The sequence below is a fragment of the Vespa velutina genome, chromosome 4, assembly GCF_912470025.1.
Source record: "Vespa velutina chromosome 4, iVesVel2.1, whole genome shotgun sequence".
NCBI classification, from domain to species: domain Eukaryota; kingdom Metazoa; phylum Arthropoda; class Insecta; order Hymenoptera; family Vespidae; genus Vespa; species Vespa velutina.
This window is the reverse complement of record NC_062191.1, coordinates 3250667-3275023: the sequence shown is the minus strand read 5'-3', so window position 1 is coordinate 3275023 and position 24357 is coordinate 3250667. Positions and strand designations below refer to the sequence as shown.

Here is a 24357-nt window from a genome sequence, read left to right as displayed (position 1 = left end):
ATATATATATATATATAATTTTTCATAAAATAAAATATCATTACATTGAAATCATAAATCTTTTCTCTGTAGCAAATTAAATGGCATTCATCTTTAAATTGCGTTCAATGATGTCAATTATTATACTTAATTGAAGTATGCTAATAATGTTATACAAAATCAATTTAATTAATTATTAATAATTACTTAATCCTACATAAACCGGATTACTATTATGGTTATAAAAATAACAATATATTGAAATTATACTGTAGGAATTAATTAAAAAACAAAAAAAAAGGTACAGTTTATATATATATATATATTATATGTATATATTATAATATAAGAACGAAAATGTAATATAAACAGAAATATATATATTATATATTTACAAAAACTGCACTTTTTGAAAAAGGTATAATAATTATTTTAAGTACATATAAATGTATACATATTGTACAAAATATCGTGTTATGCATGATTGCAATTAATTGAAAGTTTAGTATTCATTCAAATATATTTTGCTTTTCTTATTTAAATATATTAACTTTAAACCTAGTTAAAACGTATGCATACTTCGATTAATATTTTTATTATAATACATTGTGAATATACAGGCTTAGATAAAATATATGAACATTAATGTAATATTAAATAATTATGTTTATAGAGCAGCTGATGTAGATAAGAATATGTTGATAAATAGTAGAACATTAATCTTTAATAAAGCGTTTTTTGTAAATAATGAAAATCTGATATCAATGGGCTACAATAATTTACTAAAAAGAAAAATTTATTTATTAAAAGAAAGAACATGCATTATGCAACATAAATTTTCTTTTCCTTCCTTTTTTTTTTGTAAACAATAGAGAAAACAATTCTCTTACAATGTATGTAATCCTACGTACGATATATAAGAAATAAAATTTATAATTAAATTCAAATATGTAAATATATGATGCGAGATGCATAAATGGTAGCGCATTAATTAAATAAATGTAACATCATGTCTGATATCAGATTTCTTATAAAAAAAAAAATCACTTGAAGTGTTTGTACATCAAAAAGCGTTGTATATATATTATACATATGAATCACATTAGTACATCTTTTATTTCTAATGTATTGATTCAACCATTATTATTGTATGTTATAGGTAAAAAATATAATACACATAATAGCATATGAAAGAAGTTAATATTTTCATCGCAAAATTTAAAATTTTACAATTTTATTTTTTGTATTATTTTTATCTTTATCACTCTTATTTTTCTCAATGCTTGAATCCAAAGATTCTAAAGTACCGTCCGTAATTTTATCTACTGTAATTATAGATTCTTCTTTTTCTTTGATTAAATCTGGACAATCTTTTTTCAAGTGCGTAACATCTCCACAAATTTTGCAAGCTCCCCCATCAGGATAGATACCTCTAGGATTATCTGGACATTGTTTGGAAATATGTCCTTGTTCACGGCAGATAAAGCAAGTTGCATATCTGTATTCTGGAGCTTTAGTCACTTTACACTCAAAATGAGTATGTTCAGTTGAACCACACTTAAAACAAATCCCTGTACCAGATTGTTCGTTTGCAAGTTCAGGACAGTCCGATAAATTATGACCAGATTTACGACAATGAAAGCAAACATGCTTTTTAGCACGTGCCAATTCCTTTTCAGCTTTTCTTCTTTCCAATTTCATTGCAATATCAATTTCTGATTTCGGTATACCTGGAAATTAAAGAATCATTTTATAATATATACCATTGCAATGTATCAGGTAATATATTAAGATTTTTTTTTCATATTGAAAATATACGTACCTTGCATTACCATTTTTTGTCGTAAATCTTTTAATCTCTCTGCATCTTCTTTCTTTACTGGAAATCCATCATACTTGACTATCTCTATTTCTACCCCATTAAGCATCATTTTGATAGGTCCATAATCAGGCTTTCTTCTTTTATGTTCTTTGTCATCTTTAATTTTTGGAGGCTTCCTTTTATTATTTTGTTTGAACATTTTACCATTATAATGATTAAATTTATTATTAAAGTAATTATTTCCATTTGGATAATTTTTATTGAACCTTGAAGGGTAATTAGTATCATTGTGATTTGAATTAGGAAGATCAGTATTATTCATTTTAGATTCTTCCTCTTTTGTTGAAGTTGTAGTAGTTGAATCATGCAGACTCTTATTCTGTTTTTTCATATTACGTTTTTGTCGTTTGCTTAAAACTTGATGAGATTGTACAGAATTATTTTCATTGTCTATTATTTTTTTATTTAAATTAACATTATTTTCCATTTGAATTTCTGATTTATTCTCATTGTTAATATGTTTTTTCTTTTTAATTTTGTTAGATATCGTATCTTGAGTCACTTTTTTATCGCATTTCTCATCATCAAAACTTGCCCAACTATTACTTGCTGTATTATCAATGGATTCGTGTTTTTCACTTAAAAGTTCTTTCGCTGTTTTTACTTTCTTTTCTGTTGTTTCATTTTCAGTTAATTGCTGTTTCATAACATGCCACGGAGTAGCATCATTGGGTAAGCGTTCATTTGAAGCTTTGGATCCCTTTGCCCTTGTATATCTTGTCATGATCTGAAATAAAATTATTATGATATCAACGTTTTTTTTTTTTTTTTTAATATTAAAATATAATAAATAAATATATTTATCGATTAGATACTTACTATCTATATCTAAAGAAAGATCCAAACAATATTATAACCTAACTTTTTGCACACGTGTATCATATAGAAAGAGGACGATATATGGTAATAATTTGAATTATTCACTAACAATATTACAAGTTATAAATTTATAAAATCTTTTGCAATATAAATAAATATACATAACATTTTTATCTCACTTTATTATTTTCTATTATTGCCAATATTTGGCAAACGTTTGAAACAGCTTGATGTCACTAAAAGGTTTCTATCAACTGTGTTGTAAAATACTTTACTACTTTATATAACCTATATATAGTAGAGTTATCAATAATCAATTAAAATATTGTTTGTGTTGCAAAGGATATTTATAATAAAAAGGTATATATAAATAATAAAATTACATTAGAAATTTTTTTATTATCTTAATATATTAATTGTGAAATTAATTACATAATAACCTCCTTTCTTATAAATTATTTAATGGAAAATATTGATAAATTATATTTTGTAAAATAGTAATTATTATAAATCTTTCTATTTTATTTATCTTATTACGTGTATTTAAATTGTAGGATAATTCGAACAATGGCATCTAATAAAAATTATTAGGCAATAGTTTACTGTATTATATCCCTAAATGTAATTATAATATCAACATAATGATATTGAAATGGTATGTAAAATTGTATACAGATTTAAACTTTTGAATTCAATATATAATATTAAATATATGATTTTTGTAGGTACCATTCTTATTCTGCTCTCTTTAAATATACAAAGCAATTGACAATCAATAGAAATTTTTCAACAATAGTTAATGTGAATAAAAGCCCAAATGAATTAAAACTTTTAGGACAAAAATATTTGATAGATGAATGGACAAATGTCACGCCACAAATTATTTCAAAATTAGGATGTAATTTACATATTATTCAATATCATCCGTTGTCTCTTGTACGTCAACGGGTGATTGATTATTTTTATAAAAATTATCGTAGCAGAACTGGAAACCCATTATTTAGCGTATTCGACAATTTAAATCCTATAGTCACTGTTGCACAAAATTTTGATTCTTTACTCATTCCCAAAGATCATCCTAGTAGAAAGAAAAATGATTGTTATTACATCAATCATGATACTTTACTGAGGGCTCATACAACTGCTCACCAAGCAGATCTCATTTCAATGGGATTAAATAATTTTCTTGTAGTTGGTGATGTATATCGTAGAGACGAAATAGATTCTATTCATTATCCTGTTTTTCATCAAATCGATGCTGTTAGAATATGTACAAGAGAAGAAATATTTAAAAATGTAAATGGTTCAGGTGACTTAAAGCTATTTGATTCTAGAGAAGTAGAATCAGTGGAAAAACAAGGCTCTCATACTTTAGAGTCTGTAAAAATAATGGAGCACGAATTGAAAGGTTGTTTAGTAGGCTTGGCAAAAGCAATTTTTGGGCAAGGTATAATAAAATTATATAAATATTTTAATTATATTTATTGAGATAAAATGTATGGAAATCATTTGGGTAGATATACAATGTCGATGGATCGATCAATATTTCCCATTTACGCATCCGTCGTGGGAATTAGAAGTTTTCCATGAAAATAAATGGCTAGAAATATTAGGCTGTGGAATTATAAGACAAAGTATTCTAAATAAATCTGGAGCAGGAGATCGCATGGGATGGGCATTTGGAATGGGTTTAGAACGTCTAGCTATGTGTCTTTACAATATACCAGACATAAGATTGTTCTGGAGTACTGATACTGGTTTTTTAAATCAATTCAAAGTAGATGATGTTAATAAAAAGATACAATACAAGGTATACGATCAATAAATATATTTTTAAAAATATTGTGCATATAATATTGACTATAAAATAAATGTTTACAGGCCATCAGCATTTATCCACAGTGCAGAAATGATATAAGTTTTTGGTTACCAGAAAATGATCATTATACTTCAAATAATTTTTATGAACTAGTTAGAGAAATTGGAGGTGATATTATTGAACAAGTTATATTGAATGATGTATTTGCGCACCCTAAAACCAAAAGAATATCTCATTGTTATACTATAGTGTATAGGCATATGGAACGTACATTATTAAAAACAGAAGTTAATGATATTCATCATAAAATAGAGAAAGCTGCAACAGAGAGATTTCATGTTACTATACGATAATGGAACAAATAAAGCTTCATAATTTATGTAGTTTGATGAATGTCTATTTTATTTATAATATATAACACTTGAAGGAAATAAAAAAAAAAAAATCAATGGAAGGAATATAATATTTTATTTATGCATAAATTAATTATAAATGTATTATGGAACAAACAATATTTATCTAAGAACAACTATATCATCTATAGTGTTTTATTAACATTATGATTAATAACAATTACAAGTAGCTCCTGCATGCATATTTAACATATATTTGTATACAAAATGTTTGCCAATTTTATACCTTACTTAACAACTTAGGTATAATAAATAAGAGATGTTTAATGCAAATAATATTGAATTATTTTTTGATTGAATTAAATTCATTGCACAAATAAAGTGTATCTTAATAGATAAAATATGCATTAGTTTACAACAAATTAATAAAATAAAAAAAAGTTGACAAAAATTTTCTAATATTTTAGATAAGAAATTATATGAACATATATTTTATAATTTTGATTTATAATTATGATTTCAAAACTGTAATTGAAGTGGCATTTATTTTGGAAAGAATCAATCTACAAGCATTGAACTAAATATTGTCTACTTTCTATCATGCCACATATAATATTTTACAAATATATTTAATATAAAAATATTATAAATTATTTGTTAATTTTGCAAATATAAATATAATAACATCAAAAATATAATAAAATTCATAAAAATTATGAATGCCATGCAATCTTATATGATAGAAGACTAGCATGGAAGAAAAGATTTGATTAATTTATATTAACTAATAAATAGATCATAACAACAAAATTATTATTAATAATATTCACATAAATCACATAAAAATGCAAGATCTGTACTAAAAGCTTCTTTTGTAATGAGATTTCTGTTCGCAATTAGAAATTAATTTGCACTATAATTCGAAGCAAATATAAATAGGGCATCGTGTTAATCAATGATTTAAATTATATTGAATTTGTTTTTTTTTTCAGTCGATTTTAATTAAGACAGCCCTGATTGACTATAAATATTGATGTAATAAATATCCAATGTAATTTACAACATTGAAGAACTTTAAGTTCTGCAATCCATATTTTGAAATATATATTAATATTTTTTGCTTAGAATTTATACAAAAATAGTTGATGGATAAAATGGTGCGTATACCTTTTTATGTAAAATTTTCAACAGCATTTTGAAATCGATTAATCGAATTAATAATTTGAAAAAATAACCGACATACGAACATGAATATTTTTGCTGTAATTTTATATAAATTAATATTTTATCGCTTGTAATACTTTTGGTATAATAAGACTGATATATGTACCTCATGATAATTTGGTATAACTCGGAGGAGAGAATTTTTTTCTTAAAAACTTCAGAATATATAGCGGCATACAAGAAACTAAAGTGATGACTAACACTTTCCATAAAAAATCAGTTGTCTTGATAAATTCAGCATCTGTTTTAAAGAGAGAAAGAGAGAAAGAGAGAGAGAGAGAGAGAAAGTACAATTACAGATTATTATATTTTACTAATAATATTGCAATAAATCAAAAATTAAATAGAAAGAATTACACTTACCAAAATAGTCTTTTAATACAACTAAAGACAATAAATAGAGTGCCAAAGAAAAGATCTCTGCTAAGATCATAATATGATGCCATGTTCTAATTGTTAAGGCAACCATGATTAATTCTGTCAAAACTAATGCAGAAAAGCTGATAGCTACTATGTGAATGAATTCATCTTCAAACATAATAAGTGCACCATACATTATTACTCCTCCTGAAAAATAAATCTTTGTATAATAATTATATTTTATCTATACACTATATATTAAATGATTACTCTATTTCATACCTTGATATATGCTTATCAATACCCACATAAAGAATGTTTTATAAGAAAGTGATCGACCTTTACTGAGTTCTTTATAAAGCTCTGGATAAGTAAGTGCTATTTTTCCTGACACATCTTTATCTAATACCAGAGAAAAAACAGGAAACATTGTATAGATTGTAGCATATCTGTAAGAAATATTTTATAACATATAATAATTAATTAATTTATTACAAGTATATAATAGAAAATGATATTTTTAATATATATGATATACCTACCCAACCATAAGAAAACCTTGATATAAGGCAACTGAAGAAAGATAAAATACAGCTGAAAATACAGCTTGCATTGTTGAAATAATTAAGCCTCGATGAATTACAAATTGACTCAATGCAGCTGATCGTTTATAACTTCTCCTACCGTGAACCAACAATAAATGAGAAAGATGATTAAATTGTGAGATAGAAAAATCTGCAGCTAATGAGGCTTGACGCCCTTCAAGACCTTCAAGACCAATACCTGCGAGATATTCAATTATTAATTATTAAAAAATAATATAATTATATTATTACTATATATATATATATATATGTTATACATAAAAGTTGTTTATGTACCGGCATCAGCAGCTTGTATCATAGATACGTCATTACCACCGTCACCAACAGCAGCTGTTCTTTTACCAGTATGTCTTTGTATTAGACTGACAACATCAGCTTTTTGTGTGGGTGAACAACGACAACAAACAACAGCAGGTGACCCACATGCAAGTTCCAAAAATTCTTGTTCATAATATTGTAAGCATACGTCTAATGAATCACCACTGATAACTAAGGCACAATCTTGTTTTTTACGGAAAGTATTTAGTTCTAAATGCGCATCAGTTCGCGTAAGAACAGATTTAAAAACATGAAGTCCTTTCGTACGTGAAACCAATAAAGAAGATTTTGCTATACATGTTGCTGTTTCCAATTTATCGCCAGTCAACATCCAAACCTAAAAATATTAAAAATTACAATAGAATAATTTATTTATATATATATTTATTGTATAAATAATCTATTATATATCTTTTAGTTGTTTAACATTCTTGCCTTAATTCCTGCATTTCTTAATAATTCCAATGTTGTTCTAACTCCATTTTGAAGTTTATCTTCTACGCCAGTTACACACAATAATTCCATTTCACGTTCAAGACTTTCAACGACAGCTGTAACTCTTGAAACACGATCACTAACATACATTCTTGCAGCGTTATATCTAAAATATAATGTAAATGAAAGGCATTTAAAAAAATTCACACGAAATATATTGATGAATATTAAAAAAAAAATTTCTTTCCGCATACTTTGTTTCAAAATCAAGATATTGTTCTTCTGTCAAATTTTTTTTTGCTACAACCAGTGTTCTTAACCCTTCACGTGCCATATTACCACATTCTTCTTCTAGCCAGTCATTATACTGTACTATACCAGACATAACAACATCTGCACCTTTCAAATAAAATACTATTTCTGAAGTAGCTTCTGATTTGACTATTATACCCATTCTTTTTGTTTCAGAAGTGAATGGAAATATTTGTAATATAGTATAATTTAATATTTTTCCATTTGGAGCTTTCAATTGCATAGAATTCAGATCCCGTTTGACCAAAGCTAATCCCACTTCTTCTGTCCATTTTACTAATGCCACTTCGTCCGGGCTTGAAGCTTGATAATTACGTTTCTGTTCAGGCAAGTAATAATGCTGATCAGCTTCTGCCTGACTAAAATATAAAAACACATTAACAGCAAAAGAATATGATAAGAATTATAATTTATTTTTACTTATCATAAAATTTACCTCTGAACAGAACCAGAATCTCCAGTCTCTCCTGTTTCTACACTCACTGAATCCAGATTAGTAGATGCACTAATTTCATCATAAACTGGTGTAACATTATGACATAATGCTAAAGCATGTACTGCATCGTAAATTCTCGTACTTTCAGATCTTCTCATTTTTCCACTATGCACTGATGGTTTTGTTGGAGAATTTTCCATAGTGGTATAGCAAGATTTTAATACAGATGTTACTTCATCAAATGTTTCCTGAGAATACGATATTGTCCCCATATGTAATTTTTTAAAAACCATTATATTTTGTGTTAACGTTCCGGTTTTATCACTCAGTAAGTAAGATATACGACCAAGTTCTTCTGGAATTGTAGTTGTTCTTACAACTGTACCAGCAATATCTTTATCTCGTTGTATACACCAAGCATAAAATGCCTTTCCAATATCCAAGTTTACTCGTAAACTAATAGGTATGATATAAGAAAATAATAAAACAAAACGGAACATATAACGATACCAAGGACCATTAAATCCTTTTAAACACATCATGACCAATGCAAGTCCAATAACTGCACAAAATAAGACCTATAAAAACATATTAAAATAGTATCTCATGATGAACCAAAAATAAAAATATATTTATTTATTATAAATAAAATACCTTAGTCAATTGATTTATCTCTTGATCAAGCAAACCAACTTTGGATCTAGGTGCAGAATGATTCATTAAGGATCTTGTTTCTTGTCCAGTATAAACAACTATTCCAAGTGCCGATCCAGATGCCACAGCAGTATTAGCCCATAAAGTATTATCGACTCCCAAACTTTCTTCAGTGCCATATCCATCATACTGTTAATGTAACGTCCACATTAGTACGGTATTAAAGTTATCAAAATTATTTTTAATACTTACACGTGTAAATGTACCAATGAAACTATGAATATCTTTTTGAGGTTTTTCAACGTATAAACTTGCTTTTATATCAAACAATTGGGAATGATTTTCTAATTTTTGAGTTGCCGGTATTGCCAATCTTAATTTCCAATCTGTTTCTCCATCTAATTGATCGGTTCTTACAAAACATGCACCAGATTTTTCTGTTGTTCGCAATAGTACTAAATCTGCTGGTACCCTTTGACCTTTTTCTACTATAACCTGTTAAAAAATTAAGATATTATAAATATAAGATATTACGTTCACGTTAGATTCAAACTAATTAAAATTTATTTGTTTATGTAGATAATGTCTTACCAAATCACCAACTCGTAATTTAGAACTTGGAACTAATTCTGGTATATCTAAACCTTTAACCAATCTTTGGTATTTTTGAGCATTGACTTCCTTATCTCTTTTGTATCTTCTGAAATCGTCTACAGCCTCTCGACAGATCGTAACGGTCAAAACGAAACACAATGGTCCCCAATATGTATATAAATATCCTATTCTTATGTCTGGTATAAATTGAGATATTGCCATAAGCAAAAAGTATAGATTAAGAAAGAATTTAAATTGTTGAAAGAGGACCTAAGAAAATAAAGATACATAAAAAATAAATCATTGCAATTTCAAGCAAATTTCATATATATAAATATATAAATAATTATATTCGTCGTACGAAAGTAATACACACCATAGGTAAGAAAGTAACGACATTATATTTCTGATTTCTTATGACATTCGTAGGAAATTTATCATACATGGGCTGACCAATATGAATAACTCTTGCTCTTAATTCTCTTTCTCTGCAACATCTTCTCCACATCCACGTACAACATCTGTAAATAATTAAAATAATGATAAATATTAAAAATTCTTCTTCGTTGTTATCCGGACGAATTGGATATTCATTATTAAATATTTTACATATATAATAATATATAGATATATAAAATCACTAACAATAAATTTTTACTCATATTAATCATCTTGCCAGCTGAAATTGAAGTATTGAAACATGATCATTTATAATATCTAATCATTGTCCTTCTAGATTAATCGTAATAAATATTAATAAATTAAATATATATGTGTATGCCATTAAAAGAAATATCACCTTGTCCACGAATTACTATTTCGTGGTCTTGATATTAATGGTATATCTTCTTTCGAAAGTCTTATTACGTTGCTTTGTGTCTCCATTTAGATATTTTTTTCTTCATAGGTTTTACATGCGATATATAACAAAGTATATATGTATATATATATATATATTTATATTACGTGTATATATATATATATATATATATATTAAAAAAACAAAGAATATTTTGTTAGAATGCTTACAAATTCTTTGATATCTATTCGCGTCAATTCAACTGAACTTTGTTATGACATCATTTCAAACAAGGAACATATAATCACGAGAGAAGCATTAACTGTATGTCGCAAAAGAGAGAATTAATAAAAATAATTGAACCACTTGGATTTAAAATAAATTTTTATTGTGAAAATTGTGAAAAATTTTCTCCTTGTATATTACGATTGTCCGTCGAACTTATTTCTCGAATTATAAATGCATCGAAGTTGAAATATCAGCAAGAGTCTGATAAAAATCTCTATCATTGATTTAACGTAGAAAACCAATGGCAGACAGGACAGCGTTGCAAGCTCACAACGCGCGCAAGTTACTTTTATATATTATTTCATTTTTAATGATTATTATTTAGTCCAAAAAAAAAAAAAAAGTAAGATATTTGGTGAGTACTATTACGAATGAAATAAATACTTAAATTGTATACTTGTTAATTATATACATATATATATATATATATATATATATATATATATATATACATGTAAATATATAGAAAATATGTAGAATATATACATATATATATAGAAAACATTATATTTATAGATATATATCTACATATATATATAGAAAAAAAAAAAAACAAATTATATTTGCGTTAACAAAATTCCCTAGATGTGTATAACAAGTGACATTATATGAAATTATGTGAAATTTATAAAAAATATATATATATATATATATTAATAATAATATTTAATTTAAATCCTGATGGAAATATAATAATCGAAAAAAAAATATAATGATAACATTGCGATCTATTTTCAAAAAGGAAGTCAACCATAGGACGAGATTGGTTTATCGTGTATGGATGTATGTATGTCTATGTATGTATGTATGTCTATGTGTGTGTGTGTGTGTGTGTGTGTGTGTGTTGTACGCTATTAAATTTTAATTGTAAATATTTGTTACAAAGATGAATGTTTTTTTCTTTTTTCTTTTACTTACCCGCACAAACCATTTTTAAGGAACTTCGAACAATTATTAAATCGTCGTCTTCTAGAGGTCAAAAGTCGTATACTATCCTCAGGAGGTTGGAGAAGATAATCCGTTTCTTCGTCCATTTCAAAGTCCCGCTCATCCGAACTGAGCCGCAATGGCATCTCCTCCAACCTCATAATATTCTTTCAATAATCACAATAAATTATATATATATAATATGTGTGTGTATATACATACGCGTACTTCAATGTTTCTTACAATCATTTAATACTCTTTGTTAAGAGATAATAATAGTAATGTATTTTTCTTTCTTTCTTTCTTTCTTTTATTATTATTATTATTTTTATTATTATTATTATTATTATTACTATTACTTTCTTTCGCTCGTCTTATACGTTGATTTTTTTTTTCGACGATATGCAAATATCTTAAATTTACTTTTATTAGCTTATATGTATTAACTTTTTTTTCTTACGATGCAATATCACGTGACCCAAAGTAACACAGTCTTCTTTGTCACACATAGTATCTGCCGAGAAATTCAAGTCACACAAGACAGAGAGAGAGAGAGAGAGAGAGAGAGAGAGAGAGAGAGAGAGAGAGAGAGAGATAAAGAGATAGAGAGAGAGAGAGAGAGAGAGAAGAATGTCATTTACAATAACAGTAGTTTTTCATATACCTATATAACCGCATCATTATAAGATGTCACAATGTATCAAATTAATTGTCCTTTCGATGTATCGATCAAGATATATCCTGATCTGTTTATTTACAATGTAATAATCACATATACACAAATAAGATGGTCTCTCTTCTCTCCTGGACGTAATATGTACGTAAATCGTTCTCGTGGTAAGTTGTTATTCTTATCGTAACGCATGTCTATCTTTTGAAATGATTTTTAATATCAGATATACGAATTGTAGATTAAGTATATGCCTTAGGTGATAACTATGAAATATTTTTTTTTTAATATCTTTTTTCTTTTTTCTTTTTTTTTTTTTTTTTTTCTTTAACCGTGCATAATGCTGCTTCAAAATTCGCGATACCCGCAATACGACGATATATCGTGCGCGTCCATATTGGGCATTCGACGATCACGTGTACGTTTACGCATGCTCCTAAGTATTTATTCGGAATTATATTTCTTAGTTTAGTCGAATAATTTATATATAAGAAGTCAATATATATATATACATATATATATATATATATATATATATATATATATATATATATATATATGTTATTCAAATAATTAGTGTTGTTACGTATAATTACAATTTTCATTTTATTCTTTAACAAGAAAAGTTTCAAGTAAATAATTATAAAGAAAGTAAACGTTTATAATGATATTTATCAATTGATTAGATAATTTGATATTTTTTTATTAATGATGCAATAGCATTTTCTTCTAATGTTATCTCTTCGGATTTTATCATATCATCCAAGTATTTAAGCAATTGAGAACAATTTTCTTTTTCGTGATCTCCCATGAAATTTACAGCAAGATTAAATCTGTTACAAGTAGTTAAAATAGTTAGAATTTCTATAATTGCTTTAATTTCTTTCTCATTCAAGGAATTTTGTTTTTTGTATTCCAGACATATGTTGATGATATCGCAGAGAAAGTATGGGGGAATCTCGCTATGGAATATTTTATTTTTTAAAATATCCCTTTAAAACAGATAGATTATAATGTAACAATGTATTTTCAATTTTTGCTTTTTTTTTTTTTTTCTTTTATAAGAATAGTAATGCATTACCTGGTATTGTAAAGATAAGAAAACTTTATTTTGCTATCATTAGTATTTCTCCACATTTGGATAAATGTTTTATAATTCCTTGGAATTGTATTAGCAAATTCATTGAATTTCTCTTTAATTAGTTTTGTTCCATTATTTTCATATGTTGAGGTTAAAAATTCTGATTTATTTTTTATGCTTATGGAATTCCATAATACTGCAGATTTAGATTTAATATCTTTTGATTCTAATGGTTTTAAATGAGCTCCATTCACCTATTAAATATAAAAAGCAACAGAAATAGATGTATGTGACATTGAATCTTTATTTATTTATTTATTTATTTAATATTTTTTTTTTGTTTTGTTTTCAATAACTTACCATTTGTCTAAAGTGTTCATAAGTAGGTACTCCTTGTTCCATTGCTCTGATCTTTGCATCATTTTGTAATTTATATAACTCATTTGCTTTAAGCTCTTCGTACAACTCATCCTGTAATATTTTATAATCTATTGGCGATTTCAATATACTCATTTCATTCAAATTATTAACACAAATATCTGTAGAATGTACAGTCTATAATATCTTGAATTGATAGAATGAGTAATAATAACCTATGTTTGGCAAAGGTATAGTCTTTATTACCATAGTTACGCATAACAAGAACATTTCTCTATTGTGATGATATCAATACAATTCAAGAATAAAGTATATGTACTTTGAAATAGATTACAATGCACAAGTATTATTTTTTATTAGCATTATAATAATAAAAGTCTTGAATATATAATATTATTAGGAATTATTGCAAAGAATCTTTAATAATGGTAATATCTGTATTAGGCATCAAATTTTTTTCTTTCAACATGTTGTTTTTTCTCCTTTTATAGAATTTCTCATGCATTCTCTTCATTTCAAGGATTTCTTTCATTTCTTCCTTATCTTCCTCCTAAAATTTATCAATATAAATTCATCTAATAAGAAATAAAGGACAAACAAATTTTTGTCTTTAATAATTAAAATGATTTACCTTTTGATTTAAACGCAATACTAATGCTCTTTCCTTACCGGACATCAATTGTGAATAGTGCATTAATTTTTTATGTCTTTCCTTAGGATGTACTCCTCTTTCGACTACCAAAACGATTCGCGCCCACTAAAATTTTCAACATATGTGATATTAATCATCAACTCTGTACGAAACAATCTGTGTATGTAATATCAATTTATTATCTTTCTTTTTTTTTTCTTTTTTTCTCCCTTTTTTAATAATAGCCCAAATATACCTGTCTTTGCCATTCGTTTCTTGTCTCAGCAATTTTTTGATAAGTATTTCCCATCATGGCGATTAACATGTTAACAAGTAAAATTGCAACGATTGCCATATAAAGTACAAAAAGAAGCTGTAAAATATGAATCAATAATAAGATACGTTAAAAATATCATTTTTCTTTTTGTTTTTTTATTTTTTTATTTTTTTTTTATAAATATTTCTCATTTCTTAATATTTGTTTGCTTTAGTATATGAAAACTATTTAATGGACAAATATCATTTTAATAATTTATTTTATATTTATTTTTTATTCTTTAATATTTTTATTTTCTAGCGTGTATGGATATTGAAATGAAGGTTGCATTTAGCGTAGTAATATCATAAAGTAGCCAATTTGAGATATGTAATATTCTGCATTCTTGCGGTGACATTACCTTGGCCTCCATTTCATGTTTCGTTCTTTCGAATGCTCCATAGTAATCACCGAAATTCGTCATGCTCATAAGAAACATTGCCATGACACTCTCCATTGGAGATGGCATTGGATTAGACGTTGAATCGTCGACGCCGTCCGGCGTATTAGGATTGTCAAAGGATAAGAATATGATGTAATAAGCTAGAATTATAAAAAGAGTAAAACACTTGTTAGTAGTTAACACTATTTCTTTCAAATATAAAAAGGTCAATTTCGCAGATGCTTCTCAGTAGCTTCTTTTAATTGGAATAATGATTATTTATGTGCATGTAATATATATATATATATATATGTGTGTGTGTGTGTGTGTATAGATCAAATATTTTATAGATGTAGAAAAAAAAAAATTGCATATTAAAAAGGCTTTTTAAATGAGTTTGATGAATTTTGTTCGCTGAGTAGATTTTAAAGTCTACTTAAAAATATACTACTCTATCTCTTTCAAATATTGATAGGTCAATTTCGCTGATGTTCTCAATTGGAATAATGATTATTTATGTGTTTTCATATGGATCAAATTTTTTATAGATGTAGAAAAAAAAAATGTTGCATGTTAAAAAGGCGCGCTTTTTAAACGACTTCGATGAATTTCATTTAAGCATTTAAGGTATGTTTTTTTAAGAAATGAAATCGTCACTTTTATTATGTATACGTTATTTTGGAAACAAAAAAGTATATGTATATATATATATATATTTTTTTTTTTTGTAAAATTACCTTGAGAAAATCCCATGACGAATACCAAATATATAGCAACAAATCTAAGTAGATCACCCATGATCATTCTGTAAATCATAACGACGAATGGACCAACAGTTTTGAAGCCTCTACAAAAGAATAAAAAATAAGGTGCTGTCGTTAACATAACGACGACAGCAAGCATGTCTTCGACTTCGTCGGCACAAGCTAATCTGAGTATTGGAAACGAAAGTAAGAGACAACAGGAGAACAAAAACATTACTCGTGATGGTGCTGTCATCTGCAAATGGTATCGTTATTATTACTTTTATTATTAATTTATATTAAGGAATGTATATATATATATAATATATATAATGTTTAATCTATATTATAGAATTTATTTTTCCTTTTTTTTACCCCCACCACTTAACCCCTTAAGAAAAAGAGAATTTTCTTACGAGATTCTCGATGAACATGTTCAATCCTAAAAATCTTGCTTCCTTTAACGCAGTGATGATATAAAGGATAGCACCAATCTCCATGAAAAATTCGGCTATTAAACGAATTTTTGCTGATATAGAATTTAAGTGCATTAATCTGCATTCCTCTGTAAGTGTTTGCCACCTGTTTGCAATTACATTAAATTAAAAACTATCACTTTATATAATAAAACAATTGATCTCAACATTTTTTTATTTTTTTTTCTTTTTTTTTTTTTTTTTTTTTTTTTTTTTTTTTTACAACTATTTCTTTCTTTCTCGAACACTTTACGAAATATTTCTTTATTTTATTATATGCGTATTAATATTGTTATTTATGTGAAAATCTTCTTAATCTGTATGTTTGTGATTACTCAAAAATTCTTACTATTTTTTTTTCTTTTCTTGTGTTCTAATCGAATGAAATATTTTGTATAATTGGACTTTATGATCCGACTGAAAATTAAAGTCATTTTACTTGCGGATATATTAGCTATAAAATAGGCTATAAAGCATTAAATGAATATGAGAGAGAGGAAGAGAGAGAGAGAGAGAGAGAGAGAAAGAGAGAGAGAGAGAGAGAGAGAGAGAGAGAGAAAGAGAGAGAGAGAGAGAGAGAGAGAGAGAGAAGTCCGGTCTACGATCGACGTGAAGAACGGAGCGAGAGAGAAAGATATGCATAATAGTAAAGTTGGTTGCATTAATTATGCATTGATTGAATGATTAGTTTTATTTTTGCAAAATGAAAATGAAAATGAAAAAATTTTTGTGCTTTCTCAAATCGATTTACGATAAGAGTCTAGAGATATAAAAATTTTTTATTTTAAACGTCTAAAGTAATGCAACTATTTGTTGATATATTATTTCGAAAGAAAAAAAAAAAAAAAAAAAAAAAAAAGAATGTAAGGAGGTTTTTCCTTTTTCAAAAAACTTTAACTGTCCGTTATTTCCTAATTTCCTCGACGAGGAAATATATTAATATATGGATATATATATATATATATATAGTTTTTTATTTTTAGTTTATTAATCATCGACATTCTGATAAATATATTTAATTTTACTTACCAATTCTTTTTGCCTTTGATTTTGGTAAAACCATTGATATCACTTTCTCTTATCGTTGAATTAAATTTAAGTAAATCATCGATCGTATAAATGCCACGACTAGTCGTGGTAATATTTTGCTGAATTTTATTGTACAAAGTATGATTGGTAGGATTAGTAAAATTTGAATCAAATTGATTTAATGTATCATTTTCTTCTATCATCGATGATAAAATTGGTAATAAAGTATCCTTTAATAACGACGTCATATTTGAAATTAATTGTAAGGAAATCTTATCGAGAACGTTGTCCGAATTTTTCATAAATCTTTTCTCCGATATTAAGCTTGTTGTTAGATTTTTAACGATCGACTCAGAGATATTACTAATTTGCAATGAATTTAAAATTTGTGTCGTGTCCATCGTCGTTAAGTACGAAATATTCAAAGTTGGATCGGTAGTTGTAACAGTCGTTGTTGTAACAGGACTTTTCAACGTTGATAATGGCCCAGGACGTAATGTGAAACTTATTAGAGATAGAATGAAATAGAGGCAGAATAAATAAAATTGTTGATAAAATCTATAAGAATCATCATCGACAATGTTAATATATATATATATATATATATATATATATAATTTTTATGTTGAAAAATGTATGAACTTTTAATTACTGACCGATCTTTTACGAATGTATTCCATTTGGCGTTTAAAAGATCAACTAGAGTGCCATCCAACAATTCAAGATGTTCGTCTTTGTCCTGTAAAAAGGATAGTACTATAGTACGTACTCATTTTTTATTGTTGTTGTAATCATTCATTAAGTTTTATATATAAAATTTTATTAAAACCTACGCCGAAAACAATTAGATTTAATGCAGAATTATGACTTATTTGTCCTGTTTCTATGTCTATCGTATCGATTTGCGATAAAGGATAAGCTACACATGTTATATTTCCAATTTGCCAATAAATTTCTCTCTCAATGTTTAAAATATGAAAAAACATCTCGACTCTCCCCAATTTTGCTGACAATGTTAACGGCGTTAAATGTTGAACGTTCTTAATAGACAATGATGCACCTACTTCATAAGCCATGTCAAAAGTTGTCTGAAAAATTTTTTTCATAATTAAATCGTTTTTATTAATCTTGATATAATAATTATTAATACGAGTTGGTGTAAATCTCGCACCTGGAATTAAACTACACTTCATTTTTAATCGATAATGTAGTTAACTGTTGCTATATGTTCGTAAGAAAGAATTCTTTAAACCTATCGATAGGCAACCTGTTTTACATATTCCCGTAGTCATATTGCCTATCGAAGGGGCCGAAGAAAACTTTTTTATCGATATAAGATAATCAGTAATTAAATTATCGACGATGTATGGTGTATTGTCTAGCCGCAGGCGCAATATTCAACATTTCCATTAATGAGATTATATAAAATCGATAAATAAATATAACTGACAATTAATAATCATAAGAAAAATAAAATAAACTTTACCATTTTTTCATAAATGACGAGCATATGCAATACAGTATTCCCATTTGTATCTTGTTTATCAGGATCGGCACCTCTGGCTAATATGAGCCTATAGCATTCCTCTTGACCTAAACATGCTGCAAAATTGAGAGGATACTCTCCCCAATAAACGTATCTGATAAAAGATAGATCGAACTTCGGTAAAAATTATTGACTGTTTTTTTAAATTCATCATCATATTTAGATTTAATATATGTACGTACCCGCTATAATTCGTTTCTGGTGCAACGGAAACCCATTCATGTTCTAAACTATCATTTCTCGAAGTTTTTTGATCTTCAGGAGACATGAAACTACCGAAGCAACGTTCGTGTACATCAGCTCCACTATCTAGAAGGTATTTTACCATAGCTGGATCTTCATTAACAATTGCTATGTGTAATACATTTTCTCCTATTAAATTGAAAACTTAATGAATTATAAACATTAAATTCGAATATAACAATTGAATTTCATAATCATTTCGTAATAATTTCATCGTTATTATTTGATGACATTTAAAAAGGAAACGTTAATTGACCTTTGTCTATCGGAACGTTCCTACCTGGTATAGGTAGATAAGTGTACTTACTTGGCCGATGCATGTAAGGACGTAAATAGATTATGACTAACGAAGAGTTATTTGCGATATAATGAAAAAAATGCCTCGACATTAGGTGAGGAAAATCAACTTGACCTCGATGTGAAATAACTTTACGATGGAGGGAGAAGTCGTAAAATTAATTGCTGCAGATTTGCCAGAGGCCGAACGTTAATGTCTCGTCTTAGAGATTCTAATCTTTAATGATTATAAAGCGTGCAAGTACTTGCGGTTGATGGATAGTTGAATTGTTAGATATCAATGATTATACCGTGACAATGTTAGATCGATAAGCATTTAATTATACCTTTTCAATTATCATTTTAAAATGTATATATTGTAATATATTTCATCTGACTCACCGTAATATTCATCGCTTATGTAAATGTCATTTATTAGATTCGGATAAAAGCGTAACAATCTTTTTGCCAAGTCCGCGTGAATGGCTGTTGCGTGTAACATACACAAATGTAAAATAGTTTCACCGACGGCACCTCTTTCGCTCAGACTCCAACATACCAGTCTGTGTTTGCTTTTATCTGCGAATCAAAATATTTAATAAATTTTTATAAAATATCTTTCCCTTTCGTTAAATAAATTTATACCGTATAATTAATTTCTTTTCTTTTTCTTACCTATCTTAGTCTCGTCCACGTCTTCGTCATTCAAATCTTTATTTATATCGTAATCTGCTGGATTCTCCATAGCTTTTAATTGTGGCAACTGAAATAATTTTTATTTTGTTCTAATTTTTTTTTTTTTCTTTTTTTTTTTTTTTTTATATTGGAAAAGAATTCTATATAATTATTTCAATGGTTTCTACCATTTTATATCTCGGCCGATCTTTATTCCTAAGTAACACTAATTTCTCAATCGGTATCCATTTGCCTTTTCCCTTATTGTACAAAAATGGTTCTACCTTCGTTCTTAAAGCATGATCCAGTTCAGCAAATTGCTTAGTTTGCGTAGCTCTTTTCATCATATCCACGAATAGTCCACCCCCTATATATAAGTGAATATAAAATTCTTAGAAAAGTAACATACTATGAATTCGTTCTCTCTCTTTATCTCTGTATCTTATGTATAATTTTCAAACTCTCGTCGATTCCCGCTGCGATCTGGTAAACTTCTAACCATTACTTAAGAATTAGGATAGCCGGGGATAGATCTCTCATATATTAAAATAAAATCTTTAGTGTCCAAAGGCAAGTCAATCTATTACGTCATATCTGCAAGTATTTAGATCGTTAAGTTGAACACTTGCGAGTATCGAAGCAGTAATATAGCAGTATGTAGTAGTAACACTTCACTTTTCAAACTTAGCACACATGACTCATGGATAATAATGGATAAGGAAGGTACGAGGTAGAAATTTTAATGATTCGTTTTTAATAATTATTTTTGTAATCAAATTTTCATTTATGTTCTTATTCTATTCATTGTATTCATAACTATTTTTATAAGGATATATATATATATATATATATATATATATATATATATATGCTGATAATTATTTTTACTATTTATTTGTTATCTCTCAGACCTTCTCGAAATATTCATTCATGTTTTTGTGCCAAGGATACAAAATGTTAAAAATAAAGATGGAAACTTGTATGAAATTCACTTTAGATTTTTTACATTTATGAATTCTCGAACCTCAGTGTATAATATTTAGTCTTTAATATTTAAATCTCTAAGATCTATATATTTTAATTTATTAATTTTTATGATCTTTTAATCTTTGTTTATATAGACGTAATATATAAAAAAGTATATATTGTAATTATTTAATATTTTATTGATTTGAATGTTATTATTCTTTTTTTTTTTTTGTTTTCGTGAAACATACGTAGCGTCATCTGTTATGCATTTACACAATTATTACGAATTTCTTGACTTACCTTTCGAATTATGTCTTTTCTACAATCTAATAATTTTTAATTTCTTATACGCAATTGTAAAATAATGTATTTTAATTTATAATATTATTTGTATTCGATATGTTATCTTTTCATTGAAAACATTGGAATAATATTATCATATAGATTAATTAAAATGGTGTACCTTTTAGATCTACAAATTTGTAAAGAACTATAGACGATGTATCCGTCTGTTTCTTGACACTATTTGAAACATTACTCTCAGTATTTCCCATATTAATAGATAAAAAATAATCAACTTTTATTCCGTCACAAGAATAACTAATTTAAGCGAAGAATCGAACTTATATACTTTCAATAGCACTTTGGTTACTATGGTAAACTCTTTCGTTATTGATTATACTAATTCAGATATATAAATTCACACAACTCGATATTTAGAGTATTTCTGATAAATATATATAAAATATTTCTTAAGATCTTTAACTATGTGTACATTTAATTTTTACATTTGTTATTTAAAATTTTAAATACATGTATATGTTTTTTATATTTACATAAATTTTAATATTATTTATTTCATATTTATATATATTTTTTTTTCTATATTTATATTACATAATGTTTTATATAAAAACTAATTTATATAAATTTTACTTATTAAAGATATAATATCAAAAGGAATAAAATCCGAAATAGAAATCACAATATTGTGGTTTTACAATTTTATTTTTAATGATGGAATTAACCAGGAGGATATCCTATCCGTTTTTGATAATTAAAATAATAAATCCTCTTGGATTAAAACCACGAAACGAAAATTATAGTAGGTGATAATAATTTTCACGATAAAAACTTATGATAAATCATATCCTTGAAACGATAGAAATAAATTTTAAATGTGTCCTATTTTCTTTTTATATTTAACAATAAAATTACTTTATAAAATTAATATTTTAATAATAATAATTATTACTATATATATATATATGTATATGTACAAAAATATAATTAAAAAAAATGTTTAATAATTGTTAATATAATAGATATTGAAAAAAAAGGAAAAGAAAATAAAGTTCACCCTATGGGCTAACAAAGGCCCCGGAGGGATTCGAACCCTCGATCTCCTGTTTACTAGACAGGCGCTTTAACCAACTAAGCCACGGTGCCGTTGAGACTACTGTTTTATTATAGATCATTTAAATCAAGTTAGAATTTTAATGTATAGATGTGTTCGAATAATTTAAAAATCATATATTTTTATATAATATTGATTACATGTAAAATATATATAACAAAAATTAACCATTAACGGAATGCAAATGTAACGAACAAAATAACAAATGGATATATACTAATAAAGAAAATAATAATTAAACAATTCTATAATTATTATTTTTTACATTGCGATGAATATTATTAAGTAATCGGATTTGTTAAAAAAATTAATCTATGAAATATCATAAATAGGATCGTAAATCTGTCGTGGTTATAGTAAGAGATCCTGTCATAGAAGCATGAATTATTTAAAATTATTTATAGAATAAATGCGCATAGAAAGAACGTCGTGAAAATATCAATGGGACTATTAATAAAGAAGATGATGTTTATGTATATATATATATATATATATAGTGTCGAGAGGCGTGAAAATTTATATGTTTATATATACAATTATGTCTACTACATTTACTTCTTATCTCTCTCTCTCTCTCTCTCTCTCTCTATATATATATATATATATATATATATATATATATATATATATATATGTAGCGTATAGTATATTTTTCGTGAAGGAATTAATAATAAGTGTTTCTTAAGATTTTTTGATCAATATTATTTTTCACTGTTTCTTTTTTCTCTTTCTTCTGGGCCCCGCCATTTTTGGCGATCGATCATGGTTAGAAATTTCCATTGAATTCGACCCACATTTCGTAGCATTAAATTACTTTCCACGAAGAAAAATCTTCGACGAGATCTATTTATAAAGATCAAATATATGGATACATTGGTAAGAGCAGTGCAACCAGACGCATGCTTTTTTCGAGTGTAAGAATATATATGCACGAATATATATATATATATACACATATACATATACATATACATATATATGTATATATGGTGCGTCAGAAATTTTCAACAAGATAATAAAGTTTCCTTCTATCGAGGACAGAATCTGTTAAAATACTCATACAGTCTAAGAAAATTATTATACTTATGGAACGCATATATAAATTTCGTTACTTTTATATTCAATTTAATATGAGTTTTCGTATTTTCAAAGAAATTTTTCATTTCGTTATTTACATTATGTTTCATGATAAGGCCCCCAACTACTTTTAATTATGTATTTTATCGATATCCATCTGATAACAACTTATACGTTTCAATAGACTTTTATTTGACAATATCGAGGTCACAAATTTTTCTTATATATTTGGTAAAAGTCAAGGTTTTCAACAAGTGGCTCGTTGGTTTTTTTTTGTTTTTTTTTGTTTTTAAAAGTAAGCTTATTTAACACAGCCCTATATTAGATACACAAGTATAATCTTATTTAGAAAACTTTTTACATTATTTTAATAAAAATATAGCTATTAGTTATCGTTAGATAAATCTCTATAGCAATCAATATATAGAATTTTATAATTAATATTGTAACTAGGTTATAGTGTTCATAAAACAATCGGTAATACATGAGGGTAAAATGAAAAAATAGTGAATATAAAAAAAATTTTTACCAACTATAGCAAATTATAATACTTAAAAATTAAATGTAGGGGGATAGGATAAAGACTGGGTGATTTGAGGTAACTTAATCTACAGGGAGAGCATATATACATTATGTACAACTAA

The 24357-nt window shown here is 26.5% G+C and overlaps 5 protein-coding genes and 1 non-coding gene across 18 annotated transcripts; 1 reads left to right on the top strand and 5 right to left on the bottom strand.

The window, feature by feature from the left end:
- Positions 1 to 558: 558 nt before the first annotated feature.
- LOC124948295 (probable WRKY transcription factor protein 1) lies at positions 559 to 2965 on the bottom strand. The gene is made up of 3 exons (XM_047491715.1): positions 2681 to 2965; positions 1802 to 2588; positions 559 to 1709 (listed from the first exon to the last, which is right to left on the bottom strand). The coding sequence occupies exons 2-3, from the start codon at positions 2583 to 2585 to the stop codon at positions 1198 to 1200; spliced, it is 1296 nt and encodes a 431-aa protein (XP_047347671.1). The 5' UTR covers positions 2586 to 2588; positions 2681 to 2965; the 3' UTR covers positions 559 to 1197.
- On the top strand, positions 2413 to 6973 carry LOC124948294 (probable phenylalanine--tRNA ligase, mitochondrial). Of its 3 annotated transcripts, none has more exons than XM_047491713.1 (5): positions 2413 to 2764; positions 3235 to 3335; positions 3406 to 4127; positions 4198 to 4490; positions 4562 to 6973. In XM_047491713.1, the coding sequence occupies exons 2-5, from the start codon at positions 3322 to 3324 to the stop codon at positions 4850 to 4852; spliced, it is 1320 nt and encodes a 439-aa protein (XP_047347669.1). In that variant the 5' UTR covers positions 2413 to 2764; positions 3235 to 3321; the 3' UTR covers positions 4853 to 6973. The 3 variants fall into 3 exon arrangements, with proteins under 3 accessions (XP_047347669.1, XP_047347668.1, XP_047347670.1); XM_047491712.1 differs by having other exon boundaries at positions 2413 to 3040; XM_047491714.1 differs by having other exon boundaries at positions 2424 to 2533.
- On the bottom strand, positions 4494 to 12861 carry LOC124948291 (probable phospholipid-transporting ATPase IIB). 6 transcript variants are annotated; one of them, XM_047491700.1, is made up of 16 exons: positions 12469 to 12861; positions 12048 to 12318; positions 11796 to 11971; positions 10167 to 10311; positions 9788 to 10060; positions 9449 to 9691; positions 9197 to 9385; positions 8543 to 9120; positions 8049 to 8465; positions 7795 to 7960; positions 7318 to 7696; positions 6979 to 7219; positions 6719 to 6885; positions 6440 to 6643; positions 6183 to 6317; positions 4494 to 6112 (listed from the first exon to the last, which is right to left on the bottom strand). In XM_047491700.1, exons 2-15 carry the CDS (start codon positions 12051 to 12053, stop codon positions 6184 to 6186), a joined length of 3318 nt encoding a protein of 1105 aa, XP_047347656.1. In that variant the 5' UTR covers positions 12054 to 12318; positions 12469 to 12861; the 3' UTR covers positions 4494 to 6112; position 6183. The 6 variants fall into 6 exon arrangements, with proteins under 6 accessions (XP_047347656.1, XP_047347655.1, XP_047347657.1 ...); XM_047491699.1 differs by having other exon boundaries at positions 4494 to 6317; positions 12469 to 12860; XM_047491701.1 differs by having other exon boundaries at positions 4494 to 6317; positions 12265 to 12318; positions 12469 to 12860.
- Positions 12862 to 13130: 269 nt separating this feature from the next.
- Positions 13131 to 14140, bottom strand: LOC124948296 (coiled-coil domain-containing protein 103). Its single transcript, XM_047491718.1, has 3 exons — positions 13916 to 14140; positions 13556 to 13809; positions 13131 to 13466 (listed from the first exon to the last, which is right to left on the bottom strand). The coding sequence occupies exons 1-3, from the start codon at positions 14066 to 14068 to the stop codon at positions 13157 to 13159; spliced, it is 717 nt and encodes a 238-aa protein (XP_047347674.1). The 5' UTR covers positions 14069 to 14140; the 3' UTR covers positions 13131 to 13156.
- A 50-nt stretch (positions 14141 to 14190) lies between these two features.
- LOC124948293 (transient receptor potential cation channel subfamily V member 5) lies at positions 14191 to 21836 on the bottom strand. Of its 6 annotated transcripts, XM_047491711.1 has the most exons (15): positions 21683 to 21836; positions 20439 to 20617; positions 20251 to 20338; positions 19978 to 20154; positions 19239 to 19428; positions 18997 to 19150; positions 18344 to 18598; positions 18167 to 18249; positions 17511 to 18068; positions 16422 to 16587; positions 16000 to 16261; positions 15242 to 15423; positions 14821 to 14937; positions 14565 to 14690; positions 14191 to 14483 (listed from the first exon to the last, which is right to left on the bottom strand). In XM_047491711.1, the coding sequence occupies exons 1-15, from the start codon at positions 21771 to 21773 to the stop codon at positions 14337 to 14339; spliced, it is 2775 nt and encodes a 924-aa protein (XP_047347667.1). In that variant the 5' UTR covers positions 21774 to 21836; the 3' UTR covers positions 14191 to 14336. The 6 variants fall into 6 exon arrangements, with proteins under 6 accessions (XP_047347667.1, XP_047347663.1, XP_047347661.1 ...); XM_047491707.1 differs by lacking the exon at positions 21683 to 21836 and having other exon boundaries at positions 14192 to 14483; positions 17511 to 18014; positions 20439 to 21024; XM_047491705.1 differs by lacking the exon at positions 21683 to 21836 and having other exon boundaries at positions 14193 to 14483; positions 20439 to 21023.
- A 758-nt stretch (positions 21837 to 22594) lies between these two features.
- Trnat-agu lies at positions 22595 to 22668 on the bottom strand. Its single transcript has one exon. It is a non-coding gene; the product is annotated as a tRNA-Thr (tRNA).
- Positions 22669 to 24357: the final 1689 nt, after the last annotated feature.

Bases quoted from the DNA above. Each gene is read 5' to 3' on its own strand.
- LOC124948295 (XM_047491715.1), bottom strand. From the start codon at position 2,585: ATGACAAGATATACAAGGGCAAAGGGATCCAAAGCTTCAAATGAACGC. The intron at 1,710-1,801 runs GTACGTATATTT...TTTAATTTCCAG, and splicing joins ACAAAAAATGGTAATGCAAG to GTATACCGAAATCAGAAATT.
- LOC124948294 (XM_047491713.1), top strand. The intron at 4,128-4,197 runs GTATAATAAAAT...TCATTTGGGTAG, and splicing joins AAAAGCAATTTTTGGGCAAG to ATATACAATGTCGATGGATC. The intron at 4,491-4,561 runs GTATACGATCAA...AAATGTTTACAG, and splicing joins ATAAAAAGATACAATACAAG to GCCATCAGCATTTATCCACA.
- LOC124948291 (XM_047491700.1), bottom strand. The intron at 7,697-7,794 runs GCAAGAATGTTA...TAATATTTTTAG, and splicing joins TAAGAAATGCAGGAATTAAG to GTTTGGATGTTGACTGGCGA. The intron at 6,318-6,439 runs GTAAGTGTAATT...TCTTTAAAACAG, and splicing joins TGTATTAAAAGACTATTTTG to ATGCTGAATTTATCAAGACA.
- LOC124948296 (XM_047491718.1), bottom strand. From the start codon at position 14,068: ATGAGTATATTGAAATCGCCAATAGATTATAAAATATTACAGGATGAG. The intron at 13,810-13,915 runs GTAAGTTATTGA...TATATTTAATAG, and splicing joins ATGAACACTTTAGACAAATG to GTGAATGGAGCTCATTTAAA. The intron at 13,467-13,555 runs GTAATGCATTAC...TCTGTTTTAAAG, and splicing joins TCTTATCTTTACAATACCAG to GGATATTTTAAAAAATAAAA.
- LOC124948293 (XM_047491711.1), bottom strand. From the start codon at position 21,773: ATGGGAAATACTGAGAGTAATGTTTCAAATAGTGTCAAGAAACAGACG. The intron at 18,250-18,343 runs GTAGGTTTTAAT...TCCTTTTTACAG, and splicing joins TAAATCTAATTGTTTTCGGC to GACAAAGACGAACATCTTGA. The intron at 14,938-15,241 runs GTAATGTCACCG...CATATTTTACAG, and splicing joins AACATGAAATGGAGGCCAAG to CTTCTTTTTGTACTTTATAT.